At 38.4% G+C, this 26,704-nt stretch overlaps 1 protein-coding gene across 4 annotated transcripts in view; it reads left to right on the top strand.

Moving 5' to 3' along the window:
- The window catches only part of znf609a (zinc finger protein 609a), a 188,607-nt gene that overhangs the window by 144,992 nt on the left and 16,911 nt on the right, over window positions 1-26,704 (top strand). For all 4 annotated transcript variants that reach the window (XM_079810168.1, XM_079810169.1, XM_079810170.1 and 1 more), the window contains one exon: window positions 23,334-23,421. In XM_079810168.1, coding sequence (XP_079666294.1) covers window positions 23,334-23,421 — 88 coding nt within the window. The remainder of the gene's footprint in view (window positions 1-23,333; window positions 23,422-26,704) is intronic.

The raw sequence follows: 26,704 nt of genomic DNA, 5'->3' as shown, positions 1-26,704 counted from the left end.
CGGTTTACCTCACACACACACACACACACACACTCAGAATGGTGCGTGACGGTCACGTTTCCATCTCTGCCGTCTCATATGAATGAACGCACAAACGTCATCTCCAGAGCCACTGAGAGTCACTTCATGAGCCTTTTACCGTTTCATTTGAGAAAAACTACCGTCATAAACACACAGAAACTCAAAGGTCTTCATGGCAACCCGTCAAAATAAAAGTGCGGTTTATCTTGACAAATATCACTGTTGTACAGTTGAATTTAGACACATCTCAGTGTAATAATAATACTAACACTAATGTGATAATACATTATCAAAACTTTTTTTTTTAAGTCATAAATTACAAATTTTCTTCTTGTTTTAATTTTAACCGTATAAAGCTCAGTTGTGCAGCACAAAAAAGTTTAATTAAATTAAAAGATTAATTAAATTAATGTCTTTTGTCTTCTTTTGATTACCAGAAAATATATAACACATAATTTGTGGGAAATATTTTCATAGAAATGAAATTAAAAAGAAAAAAATAATAATATGGTTGTTTTTATGAATTAAATTAAGTACCTAGTCTACTATTTACGAGTAAATATTACAGTATACACATCACAGACCGAGACCAGGGCAGCTCTGGCATAATGTCAGTAACACTTCTATAAACGACTTACAGTTTCTTTACATTTATTTACGGCTGCACGATTATGACAAAAATTGTTGATTATTCCCTTGAAATTGTAATTGCGATTATTAATTACGATTATTCTATAGCATTAAGCCTCAAAAGTCAAATATACATTGGTTTGGTTTCTTTAAATAAAAAAGTAAAAATATGCATGGTATTATAATGTTAAAAATAAGAAAAAAATAAGAAAAAAAACACATTAACTACACAGCATAATATAACTTGCGATTTACGTTTTATTGAACGATTACATAATTGTGGCATCCATAATTGTAATCACGATTACAAATTCGATTAATTGTGCAGCCCTACAGTTATTGATGTAAACATCCCTAAAGTACCGAAAAAAGGTACCGCTAAGTACCGAATTACAGATACCGGTTAAAATGTGAACGGTACCCAATCCTAATCGTAACACTAATCTAAAGTGAAAAAAAAAAAATCCCATGGTCATTAATTTTTCAATGTAGTCAGTTTTGGAGTCATGAATATGTGTTTTAGTTTAGACTTCTCCCAGTGATGTTGTCCTAGTTGTATTGTTATTTCCGATAACTCTAGTTTGCCCTCGAGCGCTGATGGTGCAAGCATCCTAATGGAGTTGCCGTGTTTGTTTTCATTTAGTTCTCATTAGTGATATCTCATTCAGCAAGAATCAGTAATGGCTTTTTGTGGTGAATGTTTCAGAATTCAAATTGACAGCTCGTGTAGTTGTTGCTATTAGCATTCAGAATAAATCACACCGGCTTATAGAAGTTTACGTGCACAGCCGGCTAGTTTTTCTGCATCACTGGCGCATGAATTATTCCCGCATATGTGATTCTCGTCCAGAATGTTGACTAAAGTCATGTTCAATTGCACCTAAAGGCTGAACCTCCTCTTTGCGGTGTAATTTGACTACCAAATGCTGACCTTTGGGACTGTAGTATTTACAGAGAACCGCTTGGATCAAAGATCCCCTCCTCCTGGGCTGTCAGCATGAGGAGATGGACCTGGCAACCCAAACCCTGCTCTATCAGCCAGTGACAGCTCATCAGAACCAGAGCGAATCATGGGGAGTTCACCGAAAGGAGAGGAAAAAAAGAGAAAGCAAGACACTCTGAAATGTCCGCCTTAAATCTTCCAGAGCGTTATGGCTCCTGTAGTTCCTCTCCGGAAAATCATCCCTGTGGCGAGCTGGCGCGACGTTAGCTTGGCTTTGGCGAAACTACCAGAGTCTTTGCCAGGCCAGAGTCCGGGTGGCAAACCTCTACACACGCATACTTCCCTTTGTGGCGATATCTTCTCTCTTTTTATTGGGTGGCAGCCATTGCAGTCTTGAGCGCATGATGTGTTCAAATGAGCCACAAAACGTTCTTTTCCAGAAATAAAAGCGGAATATAAACAGGGCTACGACTAAAACGGTCACATTTGCGAGTGATATTTTTGCTGATTTCGACCATATAAATTAGGGGTGTAACGGTACACAAAACTGACGGTTCGGTACGTACCTCGGTTTTGAAGTCACGGTTCGGTACGGAAGCAAGTTTTACAAAATTGCTTTTTATTAATTTTTATTCAACAGTGGTTTAATGAAAAAAAATTGTGTCTGTCCTTAAATTAATTCAGTTATAACTAAAAGTTTCTTAAAGATAATGCTGTAAACTATATAGGGAGCCCTTACTTACATATTGCTATTAAAGATTAACAACAGAGCCCAAACTATTAGCCTAAATTCAGTTGCTATTTATTTTTAGATATAATAATCAACACTCATAAGCTTCACATAAGGCAGTTTTTGCAGTATCTTCTAAATCGAATTATTATAATTTTTTCTCCAATTTTTTGTTGAAATATAATCATTTAGTGGCTGTAATTTTAATGACAGGTTTATTTAAACATACATTAAATAAACAAGACATCACTAACAGGCTAAGTAGTATATAATGAATATATAACGGCTAATATAATGAATATATAGGCTAATATAGTGCATGTATTCAGTGAAAGAGTTAATCTCTCTAACGTTAGTGAACTCACAGCTGTGGACACTGACTTCTGAGGTAAACGTGATTCTACACGACATTGTTTACCAGCTGTTTTATTGTCTTTCCGCGGTTGAATCACCGATGGAGTGATTACACAACATATGATACGTTTCAGTAAGTTGTAATGTATCCTCAACAAGATATTAATTTATATTTATTCTCTTCCTGATCGCGACGCGTTCACCCGCGCGGCGCGCGCTGCCGCTTGAAGTTGAACTGATACGCGTCTATCAGTCACGTAACATTAAAGAGCATTAAAATGCATTTATCGTTTGAATTTCGTGATAAAATGGACTGAATACTCAATATGTTCGTGTGGGAACTAGGATTGAAGTGTGTTCCGCGCTTTAAACAAGCCGACTGTTAACTGTTAAAGATTGCATTCATAACCGTTCGGTACACGCGTGCACCGAACCGAGAGCCTTGTACCGAAACGGTTCAATACGAATACGTGTACCGTTACACCCCTAATATAAATGTACATGTTATGATTAATAATTGCGTGTCTTTTTACCGGCATGTTCTGTGATGAGTAGCTCGTCACATCTTCTGTTGTGTTGACGTAATAAAATGAGACGCGCGGCAAAGTCTGAGCGACAAAATACGAACGGAGACGGCGAGGATCAGCTGGCATTCATTGGCCAAATGATGCTGACATTATTATGGTCTGTGACACTGGTTCAGATTCTGTGTAAAGAATGATTCTTTGTGAGTATGTAGTTCTTAAAGGGATAGTTCACCCAAAAATGATCATCTACTCGCCCTCAAGTTGTTCCAAACCTTTATGAGTTTCTTTGTTTTGCTGAACACGAAAGAAGATAGAGTGGAGAATGTTTATAACAAAGTAGAGAGAGCAACTATTGACTACCATAGTATTTTTTTTCCTACTATGGTAGTCAATAGTTGCTTGGTTACAAACATTCTTCTAAATATCTTCTTTTGTGTTCAGCAGAACAAAGAAACTCGTACAGGTTTGGAACAACTTGAGGGCGAGTAAATGATGACAGAATTTTAATTTTTGGGTGAACTATCCCTTTAAGTTGGAAAAGCATCTTAGTTCCCAGGACATCCACAAGATGGATGAAGATGTTGTAAAAGGAGGGCAACACATGACAAAATTAAAATCCTTTTGTGTGGCACTTAAAGGGGTGGTAGATGTAAAATAAGTCTCAGATGTCCCCAGAGTGTGTATATGAAGTTTTAGCTCAGAATACCCCACAGATCATGTTTTATAGCATGTTAAAATTGTCACTTTTTGAGGGCGAGTCGTTTTTGTGTGTGTCCCTTTAAATGCAAATGAGCTGCTGCTCAGGGGGCGGAGCTCATGTTAGCAGCCGTTCAGTCTTTTGTGTTCAAACCGGAGTCGGACAATGATGGAGAGACTCGAGAAGAAGTGACAATGTGTAGAATGAGACGGGACGTTTCTGAAGGGTTTGTTGATTCATTTATGAGTTATGATCTTCAGCGTATTCTGTCATGATGATCTCACCCCCTTTGTTGTGTGTTCCCGGGGGCGGGTTTATGTACATTTCAGGGTATGTGATGTCACTAACCCGGGAGGAAGCTTGTGTAGTCCTTACTAGACGTTTGTTGTAGTCCTTAAAGGGTTAGTTCACCCAAAAATGAAAATTCTGTCATTAATTCCTCACCCTCATGTGGTTGGACACCCGTAAGTCCTCCGTTCATCTTCAGACACAAATGAAGATATTTTAGTGTAAAGCTGATGCTGAGAAAGGCTTCAGATAGGCCTCCATTGGCATTCAGTACATTTACACTCACAAGACCCATAAAAGGCACTTAAAACGTCGTTACAAAGTCCATCTCACCACAGTGACTCTACAATAATTTTACGATGCGACGACAATAGTTTTTGTGCGCAAACAAAATCCAAATAACGCCTTTATCCAGCTTGTTCTTGTCTTCCGTGTGTGTCTCCACGACGCATGCGTGAGAATATGAGCAGATCCGGCGTTCGGACACATGACCCAGAAGAGATTTGTTTACGAGCAGAGGAAGACGCGCGTATCTCAGCTGTTGAATTCTACATTGATCGTGCTTTAGGTCTCGGCGTAGTTCTCAAAATGGGGCTTAAGTGGCATTTCATGGATTCCCGAACGCCGGATCTGCTCATATTCTCGCGCATGCGTCGTGGAGACACACACGGAAGACAAGAAGAGGTTGAATAGTCGTTATTTAGATTTTTTTTTTTGCGCACAAAAACTATTGTTGTCGCATCGTAAAATTATTGTAGAGTCACTGTGGTGAGATGGACTTTGTAACGACGTTTTTAGAGCCTTTTATGGGTCTTGAGAGTGTAAATGTACTGAATGCCAATGGAGGCCTATCTGAAGCCTTTCTCAGCATCAGCTTTACACTAAAATATCTTCATTTGTGTCTGAAGATGAACGGAGGTCTGACGGGTGTCCAACCACATGAGGGTGAGGAATTTTCATTTTTGGGTTAACTAACCCTTTAAAAAGCGATGTTGTTTTGACACTACACACTCAAAAGTGAAATTATAATCAACCACCCCTTTTAAAAACAAATGGTTTGGCGCCTATTTTTTCACTTACAGGAGCCAATGGCTACTTAATTGATTTTTACTTTTCCTCTAGAGCCCTGATAAAGCAGGTCTTTATAGGAAAAATGCAGAAGGAGAAAAGACAAACGTGGTTCTGGAGAACCGCCAGACCTTTCCAAACAATTAGAGGTTGTTTACTCTGCTGCGAGGAGGTCCTTGGAGCTGTCTGAAAGCTGCTTCTCTTGATGGCACGCTTCCACCTCTCCAACCGGCATGTCTGTCATAAACAAGGTGGAGCTGTCCAAATCCCGAGCAGAAGTCTAGTGTCGTGGCTATTGTCCCCTTCTCCGAAAGAATGTAATGAAGACAGACACTTGACATGTGGATGTCGGCTCAGGCAAGCCGGTCTGGAAAACGCACAAAGAGCCCTGTTGGGTTGTCATGTTTGCCCTGGAGAGTGTGGTATTCATTCCTTTTCTTAGTATCTCTTGTCTCTTTCTTTTCTCTGTCAGTCAGGCGGACCTCGCCGTGCCAAGCGCACACAGAATGCCAGATCTAGCCTGTCTTTTTCTTTCTCGGCTTGTGGTCAAGCTTCAACTCGGTCTCGCTCTGCTTTTGGTTTCCCTTTTTGTCTCTTTTTTCCTCAGATCTTCCATCAAAGTCTTTCTCCTCCTCGTCTAACAGCTCTTGGATTTCGCAGCGGGATCCGGCTAGCTTTCTCGATTCCTGTCAGCGCTCGGCAGGCTGTCAATATTGGACAACAGTGATCAGATGCAGCTCGTTCTCGCTCGCGTTTCTCTTCTGAAAATCCAAACCTGATGAAGACACACTAGCTAGAACGACCTTGAGGGTGTTGACTACGAAATCTCGTACCACGAGATTAAAATGTGACGAGATTTCTCGTCGAGTTAAAAGCGGCCTTGAAATTAGCATAGAATGAGCCACCGCTACGTTTACATTGCATCATCCACTGTCATTTTGCTTTTTTTTAGAGAAATAAAAACCTTTTAATTCAGTTGGAAAACGGTCGCTTCTATTTGGGGATGTCGTTATACCAAAATTCCAGTAGTCGGTACCAATACCATAAAAATGTATTCCGGTTCTTGGTTCCAATTTCGGTAACTATTTGACTGAAAGTATGACCTTAATAGATAGAATTTATAGATCAGCGACTGAACCAGTGTTAATTTCGTTGATAATTTTCGTCAATTACCTTTTTTCACTGACGAAAACGAGACTATAACTAAATAAAAACTAGTGTTGGATGACAAAAACTATGACGAAAATCAACTCATTTTCGTCAACAAATAAAAACGAGAGGATAATGTTAGGGAGGGACGATTAGGGAAGAGATCCAGTCAGAACTGATGTCCTGTGTAACAGATGCGCACATTTGATCTGAACGTGCGGATCTAACGGCGGGAAAACACGGCTCACGCTTCCCCAATCCAGAGCTCCAGAGCGACTCACAATCAATAACACACATTTATGCCAGGCAATTGTTTATGAACTAATGCTGATGAATAATGACAATGTTTACTTTGCAATGTTTATATAGTTATATGTTTTAGACAGTTGTAACAATGCATATTTTATGTCATCTGAACTTGAATGAGCTCCTGCAACAGAGGCGCGGCAGACATTTCAAAATAAGAGTCCTGGTGTATTTCGAGCTTGTTTATAATTACAAGTCACGCATTATATATTCGTTTTTACTCACACAATAAACTGTATTTAATTTAATTCCCATTTAATTCATAGTCAGGAGGAAAGACCAGTATTTGACACACATTCAATAAAGTATCGTTAACTAAAATTTTAAAATTCTTATAAATGTTAACTGAAATTAAAATAAACAAACGTATTTGAAGCTTTAGCGTAACCTGATATGGCCTACTGACTAAAACAGAAATACAAAGTTATAAAATCTATATAGCTGTTTTTAGAAAACAAACAAAAAAGTGAATTGAGCTCGTTCGTGTATTTTTAATGTCAAAAACAAAATGTCAAAATGTCAGTTCAAGTGACAGTCGGTTATGTAAAGCTTAAATGCTTAATGTATTACAATTCAACTAAACTCATTCGATTTTAGGAGACTAAATACTGTATTTAGTCGACTAAAATCTTTTGATATTTAGTCGACTAAAACAAGACTAAAACTAAAAACAATTCAGGTGACTAAAATATGACTAAAACTAAATCAAAATTTGCTATCAAAATTAACATTGGACTGAACGCAGAGCCTATTAGCGGGTACCGAATATACTCTGTACTGCAGGTACTACAGAAATGCTGGTATCGTCACATTTGTTTAAATTTCATGGCAGAGGATTTGTGCGCTACAGAGCCTGATAGAGCGTCTGATAACCACCGCTCTATACACAGAGGCTAAATCCCAAATCACCCCCTAAACCCTCATTCACTATCCCCTACGTTAGTCCACTAATACAGTTCACTCGAAGGAGTGAATGAAAACGAGTGTGTGAAGTCGGACAGCCGCTGTGTGTACATCAGCTGTAAACTCGTTATTGCGGTGCATTGTGGGTAGGGTTGCGCAATATATCGAAATTATCGAAATATCGCAAATGTACATATCGCAATATGCATATCGCAAGGGCACGCAATATGCGAATGATTTTAATAGGCTACTTCAACATTGTGAAAAGTTTAGATTTTAAGTTGATGCATATAGCAGAGAATAGACTGAGCACACGACTGATACTTATGTGACTTGCTTGACGTTAAAAAGAGTTATTAAACGCAATAAAGAACGGCGTTCTTTTTTTTGTGTCTTGTTACACACTCAAACTGTCAAATACACACACAGTTATGTCTTGATGAGTATTCAACACAGTCGGTTATGCTTTAAGTGAAAGATATCAGATGGCGAAAGAAATTGATTTTACACATTTAAAGCAATATCGTATTGCATATCGAATATCGCATTATTTAACAAGGATATCGCATTTTTCTTCAATATCGTACAGCCCTAATTGTGGGATTGATTGAGTGCACTCGATTACATCCACTATGGTATCGGAGACCACTACAAATGGCTGTCCCCTCAAATAATGCCCTATTTGAGGGTATAAGGGGCGATTTCGGATTCAGCCAGAGTATGTGCGATCGTGAATTGAAAGCGAAAGTAAACGGGAGCTCCCTGATTTGCACGAATTAGGCGATATAGAATAGCTAGTCTCCAAATTTCAAAGCTATCTCATGCTGGGCTGTGTCGTCATAACCACCTCTGTTTGCACTTTGAATTTTGAGAGCGTAATTTGATTATGGTTACACTTATTGTTTGCATTTAATAAGACTAATACAAATTTTTGTACTTATTTTTACGTATACTGTTTTTGTTCGATTAGGAGGTCACACACAGCCTCAGTCAGAAGTTCTGGAAGCTCATAATTCATGTACAGTAACGTCTGAAGAGAAGCCAATCAGCTGAGTTTGTTTGTTAATGTTTGTCTTTCAATGCATATGATAATTCATACTCAGAAACTGAAATGACACCTGCAGACAATTGTTTGTCATTGAGGATTTCTTAAAAATACTGTGCACAAATCTCGTCTCGTGAGCTAAGTGTCGCGTCACACCCCTAGTGTTGACGTTACCATTATATAATAAAGCTTTGAGATCCAAATTCACCCTACGATCCATCCGGGCCATTATCCGCCCAATTTCCAATTATTCACATGGGCTTTTTTCCGGGAACCCGCTATTTGTACTTCCTCTCTTCAGTCATACGAAAGTGTACGGGGCAGATATCGCCTGGGAACACAGAGAATCGTTGTTTATTTTCCAGGTTTGAATGGCAAGTTGTGTTTGTGTACAATTCACACTGTCAGGATAACCATCCTCCCGCTTTACTCAAGGGTTTGTAAACGGCACCTGGCAACCCTTCGTCGTCCTCCGGGAAGAAGTGCTGAGGATGGATGTCTGGGGGGAAGGGAACGAGCACAAGTTACTCAGCTGTGCTAAATCACTAGTCTGGATATTACAAAAGAAAGGCCTCCACATCCCCTCCCTCAAGAGACCTGCTCAACTCGGTCATGTGACCCTGATAATCAGTCGAGGCAGCCACCCGAGCGAGCATGTCAAAGGATCACAACCTCAGCTCTTTGACAACCAATTCTCCGCTCTTCTGATTGTTCCTGCGCTAGTCTCGTGCAAAAACAGATGTCGAACAGCAAATTTGTGTTTGTCTTTTATTAGCATATCTTTCTTAAAGGGTTAGTTCACCCAAAAATGTAAATTCTGTCATTAATTACTTACCCTCATGTGGTTGGACACCCGTCAGACCTCCGTTCATCTTCAGACACAAATGAAGATATTTTAGTGTAAATCTGATGCTCTGAAAGGCCTCCATTGGCTCAATGGCACTTTACACTCTCCAGACCCTTAAAAGACACTAAAGACGTCGTTACAAAGTCCATCTCACTACAGTGGTTCTACAATAACTTTATGAATCGGCGACAATAGTTTTTGTGCGCAAAAAAACCCCTAAATAACGACTTACATAGTGATGACGATTTCAAAATAATGCATCATGAAGCTTCGAAGCGTTATGAATCAGTGAGCCGAATCATGATTCGGATCGCGTGTCAAACTGCTGAAATTTGGCGATTCAAACTGCTGAGTCGACTCACTGATTCATAACGCTTCGAAGCTTCATGAGGCCGTGTTTTGAAATCGTCATCAAAGTCGTTATTTAGGGTTTTTTTGCGCACAAAAACTATTGTCGCCGATTTATAAAGTTATTGTAGAGCCGCTGTAGTGAGATGGACTTTGTAACGACGTCTTTAGTGTCTTTTAAGGGTCTTGAGAGTGTAAAGTGCATTGAGCCAATGGAGGCCTTTCTCAGCATCAGATTTCAACTAAAATATCTTCATTTGTGTCTGAAGATGAACGGAGGTCTGACGGGTGTCGAACGAATTTTCATTTTACTGTGAACTAACCCTTTAAGTGGTTTGATTAGGGGTGTAACATACATTATCGCGATATAAAAATGCGACGTTATAATTCGCGATCTAGAGTTGTGTTATCCAAGGCTCGGCTCACTGTATTTATAAGGTGCAATTCACCTAAAAATATAAATTGTCATCAAGTTCTCACCCTCATGACGTTTCGTTTAACTTCCAAACACAAATGAAGATATTTTTATGAAACCTGAGAGATTTCTGTCCTTCCATTTAAAGTCAATTCCTCTAAAATGTCATAAAGGCATCGTAAAAATAACTTATCAAGTGTCTAATCCAAGCTTTCTGAAGAGACACGATGGCTTTATATGATGAGCAGGTTTACTGGAGTAAACATGGATGTTCAAATGATCGCGTGAAAACAACACGAGAGTGAGTGAAGTGAACTAACCGTTTTCAGTTTGGGGATGGACGTTTTGACACGCTTTCTTAGAACTGTGATTGATTGCATTGATCATCTGCACTCCTCAAAGTCAAAGCGCAACATCATTTAAATCACCAGATCTTAAGGTCTTCATTTCCGTTGGACCCGGTCAGTTTTCTCGCGGCGCTGGAGTAAATTTCCAAATCAAAGACGGTAGTGGTCGATAACTCTGGTGTACCTTGGACGGGAGCAGGCGATCTGACAATAGCCAAGCGGGACTCGAACTCTTGTCCGCCGGCATTAGAGTCGGATGCTTTAACGAGGAGGCTAAAGGCTGCAACCTCTAGTGTCAGTCGCTAGAGCGTCTCTTGAGATCAGAGGAGTGAGGTTTACTCGCACTAACTACTAGCTGGCCTTTGTTACACTCCCCCCCCTAAACCTCACTCCCATCCGGGTCACGGCACCAATATAACCCCTCCTGTTCAAACCACCCTCTCCAAGCGGGACTCGAACCCGGGTCCTTATGTTTACTCGCACAGCAACTACTAGCTGGCCTCCGTTACATGTTAAAAAATTTTTTTTTGCTATAGCTAGTAAGCCGTCAGTTTTCGTTTATTTGCATTTTTGGCTTACAATTTTGAGTGACACATGTCATATTTGATTTAGCTGATTTTTCTGACACTTTTTACAGTGTTGACAGTATCATAAGACAAAAATAACAAATAAAATCATTGGATAGCTACCATTTTTTATTTGTTATCCCACTCCTAGACTGGGTAAACACCGCCCGATCTGCCAGCAATTTGATTTCGCCCTGCTTTCAAATTAATTTCTGCACGCTATTGGTGGGTTTAACACGATGACGGCGGATCACGCGTTGATCACGCCTCTTGAGGTATGATTGGAGTCATTTGAATTATGCTAGTTGATCACGCCTCTTGTGCAGTAGAAAATACAGAGCAGACTCCCCAAACCAATGTTCACTCTTAAAATGAGCTTGGTCTGGTGATAGCCAGACATAGTCACTCCCTTACTTTAGGGGAAAATTTAATCTGAAAGAGAAAATCATTCGGTAAGCGTGTGAACACAGGGAATTTTAAGCGGGAGCGGGACGGAAAAAACAGTCCTGGGCTGTCCAGATCACATTTAGTAGTAGTAGTAGTAGTGCGATTATTCAAAGTGTTTTAGATGGTGTATTCTTATGAGTATAGTGCATTAATAGACAGTGTGTGTGCGCAGCTTAAGAGATCCAATGCCTGCATTGAAAGCATGAGGAAAAAATTAAGTTTCAGTGACATTACTACATTAAACGACTATATATAATGTTGAATATAATGTATAAGAATGCAATGAGGGAATATTTGTGGGTCTTGATAATAATACAATAATAGTATTTTTAGGGATGCACGATATTATCTGCACGACATCGGAATCGGCCGATAAATGCATAAAATATAAAAATCGGCATCGGCTGATATGAAAAAATTATGCCGATATGCCTTGCCGATATGATAACGTGTTGATACGAGCCTGCAATAACTCGACTGCTATAGTGATAAGAACATGTCAGCCGTGTGCTCATTCTTGAAGCAAAAACAAGCACATACATTGCATGTATGGTTATTTATATTGACCGTTTTTAAATGCTGCCTTGAATTTGTGAATGTACAGAAGGACGTGACCGACAACATAGGGTTGCTGGGTTTTCACAACAAAACTAGCCAAAAACAATCGCGTCTCCCCACTCTCTAGCGCGCGCAGAAGCCTCCTCCAGGTCCTAGTGCCCGCCCACTAAAATGTTATATATATGTAGAGGGGGCGCTGTTGTTACAGTAATAAAATGAAAAGTAGAATACACAAATAAATTGAAGTTACTTTTTTTTCTGAATAAATAAAGCAGTAATGATGTCAAATCACAAACATGACACTGTTTCACATTAAATACTTGTATATACGGTTTATTAATCTGTAATAATTTTATAAAATGGATGATGAAAAATAATCCAAGGAGCACTAAAATAATTGTATATTTTTTTATTTGAAGCTAAATACAGCATCAACTGATGCCATGCCACCCCCACATAGGCACAAACATGAAATCCAAAAATAAAATATTTAGATTACAACTGAATCTGTCTGGGATGAAAAATCACTGACTTTATTATTATTATTATTTTTAGAGAAAATATACTCTTATTATAAAAATAACTTTATTAACATTTATTTATCTTTAACAAGTATCCTTTTAGCAAGGAGACCTCAGAAATCTGAGAAAACCAGAATGAAATGTTGGCTCAAAATGGTGGTTTCCAAACAAAGGGAAAAAATAAACATATATCGGTATCGATATCGGCATCGGCCAAAATGAGTTGAACAATATCGGCAAAAATCCAATATCGTGCATCCCTAAAAAAGTAAACATATAAAAACCTCTTTATATTGGCTTAAAATATCAAGATGCATATCGAATCGTGACACGGGTGTATCGTTAAACCCCTAGATTATTGATTATTATTGTATTTATGTGTGTTCATTGAATTTATACTTTTCTTCCTTTTAAAAAAATCGTCAGAGACGATTACTTCTGAAACGCATTTGAATACGGACTCCCCGAGCTTGCGCGCTCTTGAACGTTTCTCCCCATTTGACCTTCAGCCGGGGCTATGGAGAATGACGAGTTTAAAGAGAATGGGAGAATGGGAAAGGAGGTGCCGGGTCAATGCCTGGGGTCCTCCTCCTCGCCCCCTCCTCAAGCCTAGCGGGACGTAGGGACAGATTACCGGGACCATGCCTGCCCGTTAATGAACCTCATGCGAGAGGAATTAGACGGGTGACCCAGGCGGTGAGGGCCCCTTTGTTTCCCCCACTTCTTCTTTGGGCTTGTCAGTTCTTTGTTGCCAATAGGATACTCTTTGATGGGGCCATTGGGGAAGGTTGAACTTAGGGGCCCACAGCAATGGGGATGACCCCTTTATTGCTCGGAGGCAAGGGTGCAAATGGGATATAAGATGACAAGTGCACTGCTCTTTGGATGGAGGGGGGTCCATTCTTCCAGTCACCACCAAGCTTCACTTATAGACTAACCCGAAGAGAATAGTCTCTGAATTCAACATGTTTGTTTCCCCAAAGCTATCAGTTCCCCTTGTCGGTTCCACGTAATATAGCTTGTGGTTAGGGTTGGGTACCGAAACCCGGTGCCAATATAGCACCGGTACTTATATAACCGGTATGTACCGGACCGAATTAGAACGTAGATTTCGGTTCCTCATTTCGGTGCCAAAATTCAAACGTGCTTTTGCGCTTTGGCTGAGCCAGAGACAGACGCTCAGCGCTCGTCACATCACAACTCATGACAACTATTCAGTGTTTTCAACCACATCTCATGACAACTATTCAGTGTTTTCAACCACATCTCATGACAACTATTCAGTGTTTTCAACCACATCTCATGACAACTATTCAGTGTTTTCAACCACATCTCATGACAACTATTCAGTGTTTTCAACCACATCTCATGACAACTATTCAGTGTTTTCAACCACATCTCATGACAACTATTCAGTGTTTTCAACCACATCTCATGACAACTATTCAGTGTTTTCAACCACATCTCATGACAACTATTCAGTGTTTTCAACCACATCTCATGACAACTATTCAGTGTTTTCAACCACATCTCATGACAACTATTCAGTGTTTTCAACCTCATCATGTTTATTTCAGGTTTCCGACATTTAAATGCTCATAAGTAGGCTACTAGCAAAAAACACACACTGATATCTATGGAAGCGGCTATGATAATACTTTCAGACAGTTATAATTTGACTAACGTTACATGTTTTATTCACATCAGATACATGCACATTATATAGTAACTATATCGTTTCCTCTATTCTTCTTCCAGTTCACTGGTCACTTACTTTCATGTATTTCGTGAGACGAGAATGAACTCAAGTGTTGTAAATCTGACAGATCCGATTCTGAGGCGCAAACTAACATGGCGCCGCCCATTGCGCTTTATAGACCAACTAACACACATTCACTCACACATTTGAACATCAGATAGTTCGTGACACAGTTAAGAAGTTTGTGAATATTTTGAATAAAAAGAAAAAACGAAATAAACCCGATACAGCTGAGCTGTCAGCGCTATTGCGGCTGCTGTGTGTCATGTGAGAAACATCGCCATGGAAACATTAAGGCGATGCGTTCTAAAATATTTAGCCAGAGAATATGATCATATTTCAAAATAAAGCTGAAGCTTGAAGCTGGTTTGTAGCAGAGCAAGAATACAGACTCTGCTGTTATTACTGTAACTGTTATTTAGAGTTATATTAGGCCTGTTGTAGTTGGGTTAGGTGGCTTAGGTTTTACTGTGAATTTGTAAATAAGTCAATAATAATTTGTAAATAAGTACATTGTGTTTTGTATTTATTTATATTCATACATTTAAGTATACATTAAACTTTTAATAAATGGTTCAATTTAAAAAAATAAATAAAATAAAAAGCCATTTAATGTCATCCACCTCGTTGTGTGGCCTTTTTTTTTTTTTTTTTAAGTATCGGTTCAGGAACCGTTTAGGCACCGGTACCGTTTTAAAAGTATCGGTTTGGCACCGGAATCGAAAAAAACCCAAACGATACCCAACCCTACTTGTGGTTGTATGTAAAAGTGCTACCAGCCCTTCAAACAAATGTGAAAACAAACAAACATGAGCCGTCAATCACTCAGGACTCTTTAGTGTCTGTTTCTTAACTCGGTGTTTCTTAACTTAGCCCAGAGAATGAGCCTCCAGTCTTAGTTTGGACTTGTCTGGCACACCAATTTGCTTCTCTTGGCAACTAGAGAGCATAGATGTATGCAAAACAGCCATTGAGAGAAGTGGGGGAAAAAACGCACAATGAAGCAAGCACTTTCAGCTTATTTTCCGTACTTCATCCGAAATTTCGTACAGTGAGAGTTTGGACAGGCTCTTGCAATGTCAACAAACAATGACATGCCGCTCAATCCGTCACGTTAAATCATCTGATTTAAACTGAGCCGTGGTTTGCTGCAAACTAAGTGCCGGTTAGATATATATATACTCCAGTTTGTCGATGCATGCAGATAACCATTTGTAGAGTTGCAGATTGCATAAGATTTAACTGGCATGGAGAAGGAGGGAAATGTGTAACGTTGAAAGAATTCGGCAGATAAGTGGAACCAACTGCCTGAGGCCGCCCTCCCCAGAGAGAGGGAGAGAGAGTTACAGCTCGGTTAATGATTGGGCGGCTTTCGAGAGTGAATAAACGGCTGCTTCATGAGCAGATGGAAACAAGGTTGAGTTTTACATCTCATTGTTTATAGCCCTCCAACCCCCAGTTCTCAGCGCCTCGCTCGCCTTAATCTTCACAATTAGGAGCGCTGTCTTAATCTGTCTGAGACCGAACCTGTGAGAACGCGGAGATGATTTACAGGTTATCTGTGACTAATTACAGATGAATGGAGACGTGGGGTGTGTGGAGCTTTGTGTTATGTTCTGTGAAGTAAGGGATTGTTGTTTTAAGGCTGGATTGGTGAAACTGGTGTGTTTTCGTGATGTAGTATGGGAACGTAAAGATATGGTTCAGGGCTCAATGTTTGAGAGCAGTTGCACTAGCGAGAGAGGAAAATGTCAAGTTTATAAGTGCATTTGCTAATAATATTTGCATGTTTGTTTGTTGGAAATGTAACAGTTAAGCGCTGAGCTTGAATTGATTAACAGTAATGTGCAATAGGGAATTTTTTTTATATTCTGCTCTCTTATTTTTCTATAGCAGGGATATCCGAACTTTTTTAAAAGCGGGCCAGATTCGATGTTGTGGACACACCCAGGGGTCGGGTCCTTTTCTGTTATATCCATTATATATTAGCGAGATGAATGAAACCACACTGCTTTTCTTACTTAGTATTTGTCTTTTTTCCAGTCTAAATATCTAAAAATTCTTAAATCAAGATGCGTTTACTCAGGAAAATGACATGCAAGATTTTTTCTTGATTTCTGTGGGGAAAAAATCTAAATGTAGTGAGTTTTTGCTTAAAACAAGCAAATTTATCTGCCAATGGGGGTAAGAAAAATAATCTTGTTTCTGTTCGGGACAGGATTTTTCTCACCCCTTTGGCAGATAATCTTGCTTGTTGTAAGCAAAAACTCACTTAAATTTCATTTTATTTTCCAGAAAACAAGAAAAAAATATCTGATGTCATTTAACATATCTAGTAAATGCATCTAGATTTAAGAATTATTACATACATTTATACAAAAATACTAAATAAGAGCATTTTTTGCAGTGCACACATGGTAGGGCTGGGCGATATGGAGCAAAAATTATATCTCGATATATTTTGCTATATCTCGATATACGATATATATATCTCGATATCTTTACCGGAAAAATAACCCCCCAAAAACTACTGCAAAAACAAATATGCAAAGTGCAAAGAGGTAGGCAGTTCATGTAGGAACAAAGCAACAATACAGTAAGTCCACAGTTCAATACATACCTCGGTTTTTTTACCACGGTTTTCGGTTCGGTTCAGTTCGGTTCTGATGGCTAGTCGCATCAGATTTTTGTTATTCTATTCTTAGCCGAACAGCAAGAGCTTAAGGAGGAAAAAATACTATTTTTTATTGCAATACTCTTTCTTTATTTTACTTAAAATACTTTAAAAACCTTACTTAAACTTAAAACTTTACTTTAAAAAAAACTTGTACACATTCCTAGTGTACTGTATAATATAAAATAAATATATATAAAGATTTACACTGGCAGCTCAGAGCTGTACAGCAGTATTTAAGTATGAAATTTAATGAATAAATGTAAAAATAAAACACTACATAGACTTCACTATAAAATATACATTGATTCTTATTAAAGCTACTGTATTAGTTTTTCATTCAAGAGTGATTTTCTCTTTGTCTTTTGTTGTTATATTAACATTAAAGGGACAGTTCGCTCAAAAATTAAAACTGTGTCATTGATTACTCGCGCTCAAGTTGTTTTAAACCTGAATAAAGTTCTTTCTTCTGTTGGACATATTTTTAAGAATATTGGAAACCAAACAGTTGCTGGTCCCCATTGTAGGAAATAATAATATGGATGAAAATCGCTATCATCAACTGTCTGGTATTCAACAGAAGAAATGAATACAGATTTGGAACAACATTAGAGTTAGTAAATAATGACATCATTTTAGAGGTGAACTGTCCCTTTAAGGACAAGCGGCAGCGTGTTCACTATAGGCTACGCCGCTGTCAATTTAAGACTTTCACGCATCTAATATACAGACACACGCCGATTTTACTTTCACTTTAGACGTAACCGACTGTGTTTATGTAAACCTTGTGTGTATTTGACATTATTAGTACGATTTAGTCCAGTAATCACTTTTGTTTGACAGGCTTTTAGTGCGCACGCATTACTTAAGTAACCTTCTCCAATTCAGCAGCAAGCCGCTCTCTCTCCGTAGTGTACAGTCGCGGGAGTTCTTGTCTCGCAAAGTAATGCCGCCTAGGTAAACTGTATTTTGGATCAAGTGTTTGAGAACCAACTGTCGGCATTCATGGCAGTAGACATCTGTCTGCTGTTCGTCCGACGCCTTAAAACCGAAGTATCTCCATATAAATTAAATATAAACAATATATCGATATATACGATATGTCAAAATCCATATCGTGTTGAAAAAATATCTCGATATATTTTAAATATCGAGATATCGCCCACCCCTAACACATGGCTTTATGGTATTTAATCTATAAACATATAAATACAAATGCACAAAAATTCAAGTTTTAAGTGTTCTTTTTAGGTTGTCGCACAAAAACCAACATTTTGAAAATCTTAGTTTATGGTTACAATAGAACCGTTTTCTTAGAACATTTTGGTTCCCAAAAAAAAAACCCACACTAAACATGCTCAATGTTTGCAGGGAAGAGCATTTGTGTTTGGTAAACATTCGCAGACTGATGGTCTGAGCGGGTCAGGGCGTCCATTTTACAGAATTAAGCGCCTACTGTGGAAATATGAGCCATGCGGGAGAATGTGCAGCCACACCTGCAGTTATACAGCAGACATTGTGTGACTCTCTCTCTCTCTCTTAGCTTATAAAAACTAAAGTAGTCTGCAGGAAAGGTCTCCGGTGCAAATGTCGCTTCAAAGCTGATGACTAGCGCTCAGGTTTCGTCAAGAGACTTGCTGACATGTAGAGGTCACTGGCAGGGAATGCGAGTTACACACACACACACACACACGTATTCTCTGTACGTCAGTGTTTTCCCTTTGGCTGTGTGGCACACCTGTGTCATGAAGCTCTTTATTATTTCTGGACGCGAGTACACACCTGTACTGAGGCTCTAGCTTCCTTTTTATAGGGTCCTGGAATGAAGCCTTTAGAAATAACATTGTACGTTCGGGCGAGTGACATTGAATTGGCAGGTTGGTTAACACTGCGGCTCACCTTGCCCCGCCGGTGGTCCGGTTTCATTGGTAACGCTTGCCATTCCAACAACAGCTGATGTCATGCTAATTGTTAGCAGATGTAGGGGTATTTTTTTTCAGTCTCGTAAAAAAAAGGCCAATTATCGACGTTTCCCATTTGGAGACATGATTGGAGTATTTTCCCCACTGGTGTCATTGAGATGGAACGAGCGGCGTTGCGGTGGCGGCTCGCCGTTGCCAGTTGTCAAGGAAACGCAGCGTGAAAGGCAGAACTAAACACATGGACGGTTTTTGTCTCCCTTTGCAGTCGACTGCAGTGTGAAATTTGTATTGCCTGGCACCTCTTGATAAGCTGTTTTAGAAGCGGGCAATTGATGCCCCATTGTGAATAGCGCCTTGCAGCTTGAAATCAAACAGATATCTCTTGTGCGCTTTGTCAGTCACAATGAGAGGTTGCAGAGACAGCCCTCAAAAGCACCGTAGATCAATTTTGTGTGGTGCTTGGGAAGGTCAGATCCTTGATTTCTTGTGTGTGTGTGTGTGTGTGTGGTGGAATTGCTTTGTGGGTGGGGAGTGTACTATATTCCAGGCTCTTCAGAAATGATAGCTGCTGCCACCTGGTGTTAACAAACGAGTGCAGGCTAATCTACTGTCACGCTGTATCTCTCAATGTCTGGTTTTTGTTGCGCTAAATGTCAAGCAGATGGCACACAACGTGCAGGATGCTGAAAATTATGTTGACACATCTGGGCACGCTGGAATCTTTTTATATACCTCAGCTGATTCCAGTCCAAAACGCATACAGCAATGTCTACAGCAATGTCAGACCAGTGTCCCTTCCCCCCTTTTTTTTTTTACTTCTCTCCATTCTTTGCTTCCCCCTGCATGCTAATAGCTTCATGTGCGCCCTGCGGATCCCATTGTGTTTATACAGGAGCTGTTCTAGATTTGGACATCAAGTCATTTATCTTTTTGCCAACTAGTCTAGCTGATCGTGCATATTTGTTCTAAACCCAGATCCTAGGGCTGCCACTAACGACTATTTTTATATCAATTAATCTATTGACTAATTTATCGCAATCATTTTCAACAATTTTACTTAAAAACATTTAATTTAACTTGCAACGTTGGCCTTCAGTAGTGTACTATGAAAAAAGTATAAATGTAAACAAGCCCTTGACAAAATGTAAAACTAAAAGAGTAAAAATGTAAAAAAGTACACATTTTATAAACCAACATAACAAAAAAAGAGATTAATCTATTGACTAATTTATCGATTAATCTATTGACTAATTTATCGATTAATCTATCGACTAATTTATCGCAATAATTTTCTACAATTTTACTTAAAACATTTAATTTAACTTGCAACGTTGGCCTTTAGTGGTGTACTATAAAAAAGTATAAATGTAAACAAGCCCTTGACAAAATGTAAAACTAAAAGAGTAAAAATGTAAAAAGGTACAAATTTGTAAACCAACATATCAAAAAAATAGATTTATCTATTGACTAATTTATCGATTAATCTATTGACTAATTTATCGATTAATCTATTGACTAATTTATCGATTAATCTGTTGATTAATTTATCGATTAATCTATTGACTAATTTACCGATTAATCTATTGACTAATTTATCGATTAATCTATCGAATAATTTATCGCAATAATTTTCAACTATTTTACTTAAAAACATTTAATTTAACTTGCAATGTTGGCCTTCAGTAGTGTACTATAAAAAAGTATAAATGTAAACAAGCCCTTGACAAAATGTAAAACTAAAAGAGTAAAAATGTAAAAAAGTACAAATTTGTAAACCAACATAACATAACAAAAAAAGAGATTAATCTGTTGACTAATTTATCGATTAATCTGTTGACTAATTTATTGATTAATCTATTGACTAATTTATCGATTAATCTATTGGCTAATTTATCGATTAATTTATCGATTAATCTATCGAATAATTAATCACAATAATTTTCAGCAATTTTACTTAAAAACATTTAATTTAACTTGCAACGTTGGCTTTTAGTGGTGTACTATAAAAAAGTATAAATGTAAACAAGCCCTTGACAAAATGTAAAACTAAAAGAGTAAAATGTAAAAAGGTACAAATTTGTAAACCAACATAACAAAAAAGAGATTAATCTATTGACTAATTTATCGATTAATCTATTGACTAATTTATCGATTAATCTATTGACTAATTTATCGATTAATCTATTGACTAATTTGTCGATTAATCTATCGAATAATTTATCGCAATAAATTTCAAAAATTTTACTTAAAAACATTTCATTTAACTTGCAATGTTGGCCTTCAGTAGTGTACTATAAAAAAGTATAAATGTAAAGCCCTTGACAAAATGTAAAGCTAAAAGAGTAAACATGAAAAAAGGTACAAATTTGTAAACCAACATAACAAAAAAAGAGATTAATCTATTGACTAACTTATCGATTAATCTATTGATTAATTTATCGATTAATCTATTGACTAATTTATCGATTAATCTATCGACTAGTTTATCGATTAATCTGTCGACTAATTTATGGATTAATCTATCAACTAATTTATCGCAATAATTTTCAACAATTTTACTTAAAAACATTGAATTTAACTTGCAACGTTGGCCTTCAGTAGTGTACTATAAAAAAGTATAAATGTAAACAAGCCCTTGACAAAATGTAAAACTAAAAGAGTAAAAATGTAGTTCACGGCTTGACGTTAAAAAGAGTTATTAAACGCAATAACTTGCGATAAACAACTCCTTGCAGTCTCGCGCTGTCTGACACACCGAAACGTGCGCACAAGCCTTGTTACACACTCGAACTGTCAAATACACATACAGTTATGTCTTGATGAGTATTCATGTAAACACAGTCGCTTATGCTTTAAGTGAAAGATATCAGTTGGGGAAAGAAATAGATTTTACACACTTAAAGGGTTAGTTCACCCAAAAATGAAAATTCTGTGATTAATGACTGAGCCTCGTGTGGTTGGACACCCGTCAGACCTCCGTTCATCTTCAGACACAAATGAAGATATTTTAGTGTAAAGCTGATGCTCTGAAAGGCCTCCATTGGCTCAACTTTACACTCTCAAGACCCTTAAGACTAAAGTTACAAAGTCCATCTCACTACAGCGGCTCTACAATAACTTTATGAATCGGCGACAATAGTTTTTGTGCGCAAAAAAAAACCTAAATAACGACTTACATAGTGATGACGATTTCTTAACACGGCCTCATGAAGCTTCGAAGCGTTATGAATCAGTGAGTCGATTCATGATTCGGATCGCGTGTCAAACCGCCAAACTGCTGAAATTTGGCGATTCAAACTGCTGAGTCGACTCACTGATTCATAACGCTTCAAACCGCTGAATCGACTCACTGATTCATAACGCTCCAAACCGCTGAATCGACTCACTGATTCATAACGCTCCAAACCGCTGAATCGACTCACTGATTCATAACGCTTCGACGCTTCATGAGGCCGTGTTTTGAAATCGTCATCACTATATAAGTCGTTATTTAGGGTTTTTTTTGCGCACAAAAACTATTGTCGCCGATTCATTAAGTTATTGTAGAGCCGCTGTAGTGAGATGGACTTTGTATCGACGTCTTTAGTGCCTTTTAAGGGTCTTGAGAGTGTAAAGTGCCATTGAGCCAATGGAGGCCTTTCAGAGCATCAGATTTACACTAAAATATCTTCATTTGTGTCTGAAGATGAACGGAGGTCTGACGGGTGTCCAACCACATGAGGCTCAGTCATTAATGACAGAATTTACATTTTTGGGTGAACTAACCCTTTAAAGCAATATCGTATCCAATATCGCATTATTTAACAAGGATGTAGCACATTTTTTTCTTCAATATAGCCCTAGTACAGCTCCGGGTATCCACATATGATTTTGTCCTCATTGTTGTCACTTACTAGAGCAAGCTCCTGATTGGTTAACGCGGCGCGAATATCCGCCAAAGTTCAGATTTTCCAAACGCTCTAGAATGTCTATTCGCATCTTTGCATTGACTTAACATGTAAATCACTCGCGCGAAACGCTTCATTCGCGTCTGGTGTGAACGCACCATTAAGCTTGTGTTCACCACAGACCTTCTTTCATCCATTTAACCACAACCCCATCTAAAATGCTAACTCGCTTCCGCACTTTGCCCGACAAAGTGATGTCATACCTGCGCCACTCAATAGGTGATCCGTTAAACGGATGACACGGTGCATTGATTCAGCTGAAGAGTTCAATGTGTTTCAGTTCTTGAGGTCTTATTTCCTGTGTTGATGTCTTTTCTTCAGGTATGCTGGTTGTAAATGTCACCTGGAGGAACAAGACGTATGTTGGAACCCTTTTAGACTGCACTCGACACGACTGGGCACCCCCACGGTAAGACAACTCTAATACTAAATACAACCTAATTTATGGATATGCATGTTCAAACATCATTCAGATCTCTGAAATCTGTTTGAATTTATATTGGCCACTACACACTCCCGCTAGACCAGGGATCCTCAAATCTGGCCCACAAGATCCAGGCTGCGTCCCAATTCGCCTACTTATACTACGTCCTAAAAGTATGTACTCTTTTTGTGAAGAAAAAGTACATACTTTTGAGTGTGTAGCAGAAGAGTATGCAAGCTTTGGGACTACTTCGTCATCTTTAACGGACTCTGTTACGTGCGTCCCGTCACCGTTTAAACTGCCCTGTCAATCATCGTCACAGTTCAAATCCCCCACTTTCAATTTAATTTCCTACCGTATCGGAGAGAAATGTAGTCACTCGTTGATCTGCCTTTCGTGGGTCTTTAGATTCCTCTCATGTGTTTGCAAAGTTAATGGCCAAACGTATCATTACAAAAGTTCTCAATGCTGCTGAAGGAAAAATATAATGTGGATAATATTGAATAAATATCTTTTCGTCAGGTTAAATACTGATAATTGCTCACTCAAACCACTTTATCTAATCCTCTCCACTTAACCGTCAGACTCGCGTAACCGTCATGTTTGTAGTTTTTTAACACTTTTTATCCGCGTTTGTAGTTCTAATCGAATCCTCGTCCATCTCGCAATGGGTTGTGGGCAATATCAGCCGTTAGAGAGCGCATCGATCTGCACTTCGGATTCTGACCGGAAATAGTAAACCATCCGGGAATCTTTGGAATACTTTTTTCAACATACTAAGATTTGGGACATACTAATTCTTTTTTCGAATACTATTTAGTACGGATAGTATGCGAATGGGGACGCAGCCCCACTTTCCTGCAGAGTTTAGCTTTAACCCTAATCAAACACACCTGAACATGCCAATCAATGCCTTTAGGATCATTAAAAAATCACAGGTAGGTGAATTTGATCAGGGTTGGAGCTTAACTCTGCAGCGCATTGGCCCTCCAGGGCAAGATTTAAGGATCCCTGCGCTAGACCATCACCTCCTCTGGGCTTTGGGAGCACTGCCATTGCAGTAATGAAGGAAACATTGGAGGGCAATGTCTCAAAATGCACTGACATCCACCTTTTCAAATGCAACATCATGAAGGAATTGATTCCCATCCCCCCCGTTGATCTAAAGGAGCAGTAGTCCCTTACAGACCAGCATTTCCTAAAGCCATGAACTGCTCACATGACCCATAGATTGGGGCTATTATAGCCCGAGGCAGTTATAATAAAGGAGGCTCCTTTTTTTGACCTTGCACATTACATACACTCCATGCTGTAACCTACCCAAGGTCAAATACCAACAAATAATTTGCTGCACATAATACTGTGTACATTTAAGGGCCTCGGGAGGTAGCTTCTGATTTCTAATCGTAATGTTCCAGAAAAGGCTGTATTTCCGTGGTGCACTTTATCTGCTGGCTGCAGGCAAACACTACTAACGCAGCATTAGCCCCTGGGGAAGATGATGCAGTGCATTCATATGCGCTTCTCCTATATATTTGCATTGCTTTGAGTCACATGTAGTCTTTTGTAAAAGCAATTTACGATGAATGCGAAAGTCATTCCGGTATGCAGAATCTAAGATCTGACACTTATGATGGACATTTTATTTATTTAAAAATGTATTTGATAGGGACAGATCCCACCAACATAGATAATTTTGACTAAACAATCTGATGTCTGGTATCACAGTGTATATAGCCAAAGGCTAATTTGCAACACTTGCAATCAAAAACAATAAATACAAAAAAGTATCTAAAAACCGATTCATACATTAATAAAACTCAACTCTATAACTTCCAAACATACACAATACCTTCACAATATTATAAGTGAGTACAATTCTGATTTATCTTTAACCTAGTCTTAACTCTGGAAGAAAACATTTTAAAGTCAGGAATAGTTTTAATATCAGGTGGCAATTACTCATCTACTCTGATTTGACGGGGTGTTAACTTATGGTCCAGTTAGTTAGAGAGGGTTGGTTAGTTAACTTGCAGGGGTGTCTGAAAACGACAACATGCCAAGAGATTGTTGTATAACCAACAATATATCTAATTCCTTCTAACCTCCAGCACAACTCGTAAATATCTCTAATATTACAGTGCTTGAAGTGGGATAAATAAAGTGTTCGGGGGATTGTTTAGTTAATAAATCAAGAAGGTCCATATTTTAAAGCTCTTTCTAACTTGTACTCAGCCTTAAAACTAACATATAGCTCTTGTAATTGGTTAACTATAGCATTTGTTACAATAAGGGTTTATTTACAAAGCAAGACCATTGACGGCTCCTCATTATCATCCAGGCCAATGTTCATTTTTGTCTTTTTTTTAATCAAATAGCAACACTATACATGCCGCAGGTGTATTATACATCTTTAGTGAAACATCTATACTAGGGATGCCACAATTCTCAATATAATATTGAACCGTTCGGTACGGCATTCACGGTTCAATACGCGTTTTTTTTTTTTTCGATTTTGCATTTCATTAATTAGTTTTCTACAAATTCTATAATTTGCCTCCATCCCAATACTGAACAACGCAACATACATTCACATCACAGGTTAGTGGTGGAGTTATACTCACGGAACACTAGAGTTATTCACAATCACCAAAGTTCATTATTTGCATGCGTTTTAAAGCCTTGCCGGTTAAACATTTCATTCACGTGCTTATGCACTAACATGCGCTTTTCCGAGCGTGCGCACTAAACGCCTGTCAAACACGTGATTAGTGGACTAAGTAGTCGTCTTACTGCACTAATACTGTCAAATACACACAAGGTTTACATAAACACAGTCGGTTATGTCTAAAGTGAAAGTAAAATCGGCGTGTGTGTGTATATTAGATGCACGCAGGTCTTTAATTGACAGCGGCGCAGCCTATAGTGAACACGCTGTCCTTAAAGGGACAGTTCACCTATAAAATGATGTCATTATTCACTCTAATATTGTTTCAAACCTGTATTCATTTCTCGATGACAGAATTTTTATTTTTGAGTGAACTATCCCTTTAATGTTAATACAACAACAAAAGACAAAGAGAAAATCACTCACTGCTCTTGACTGAAGAACTAATACAGTAGCTTTAATAAGAATCAATGTATATTTTATAGTGAAGTCTGAAGTGTTTTATTTTTACATTTATTCATTCAATTTCATACTTAAATGCTGGTGTACAGCTCTGAGCTGCCAGTGTAAATCTTTATATATATTTATTTTATATTATAC

This window comes from Gobio gobio (assembly GCF_949357685.1).
Source record: "Gobio gobio genome assembly, chromosome: 25".
Lineage (NCBI taxonomy): Eukaryota > Metazoa > Chordata > Actinopteri > Cypriniformes > Gobionidae > Gobio > Gobio gobio.
Note: the sequence above shows the minus strand (reverse complement) of the source record. Positions and strands in the feature narration are given on the sequence as shown.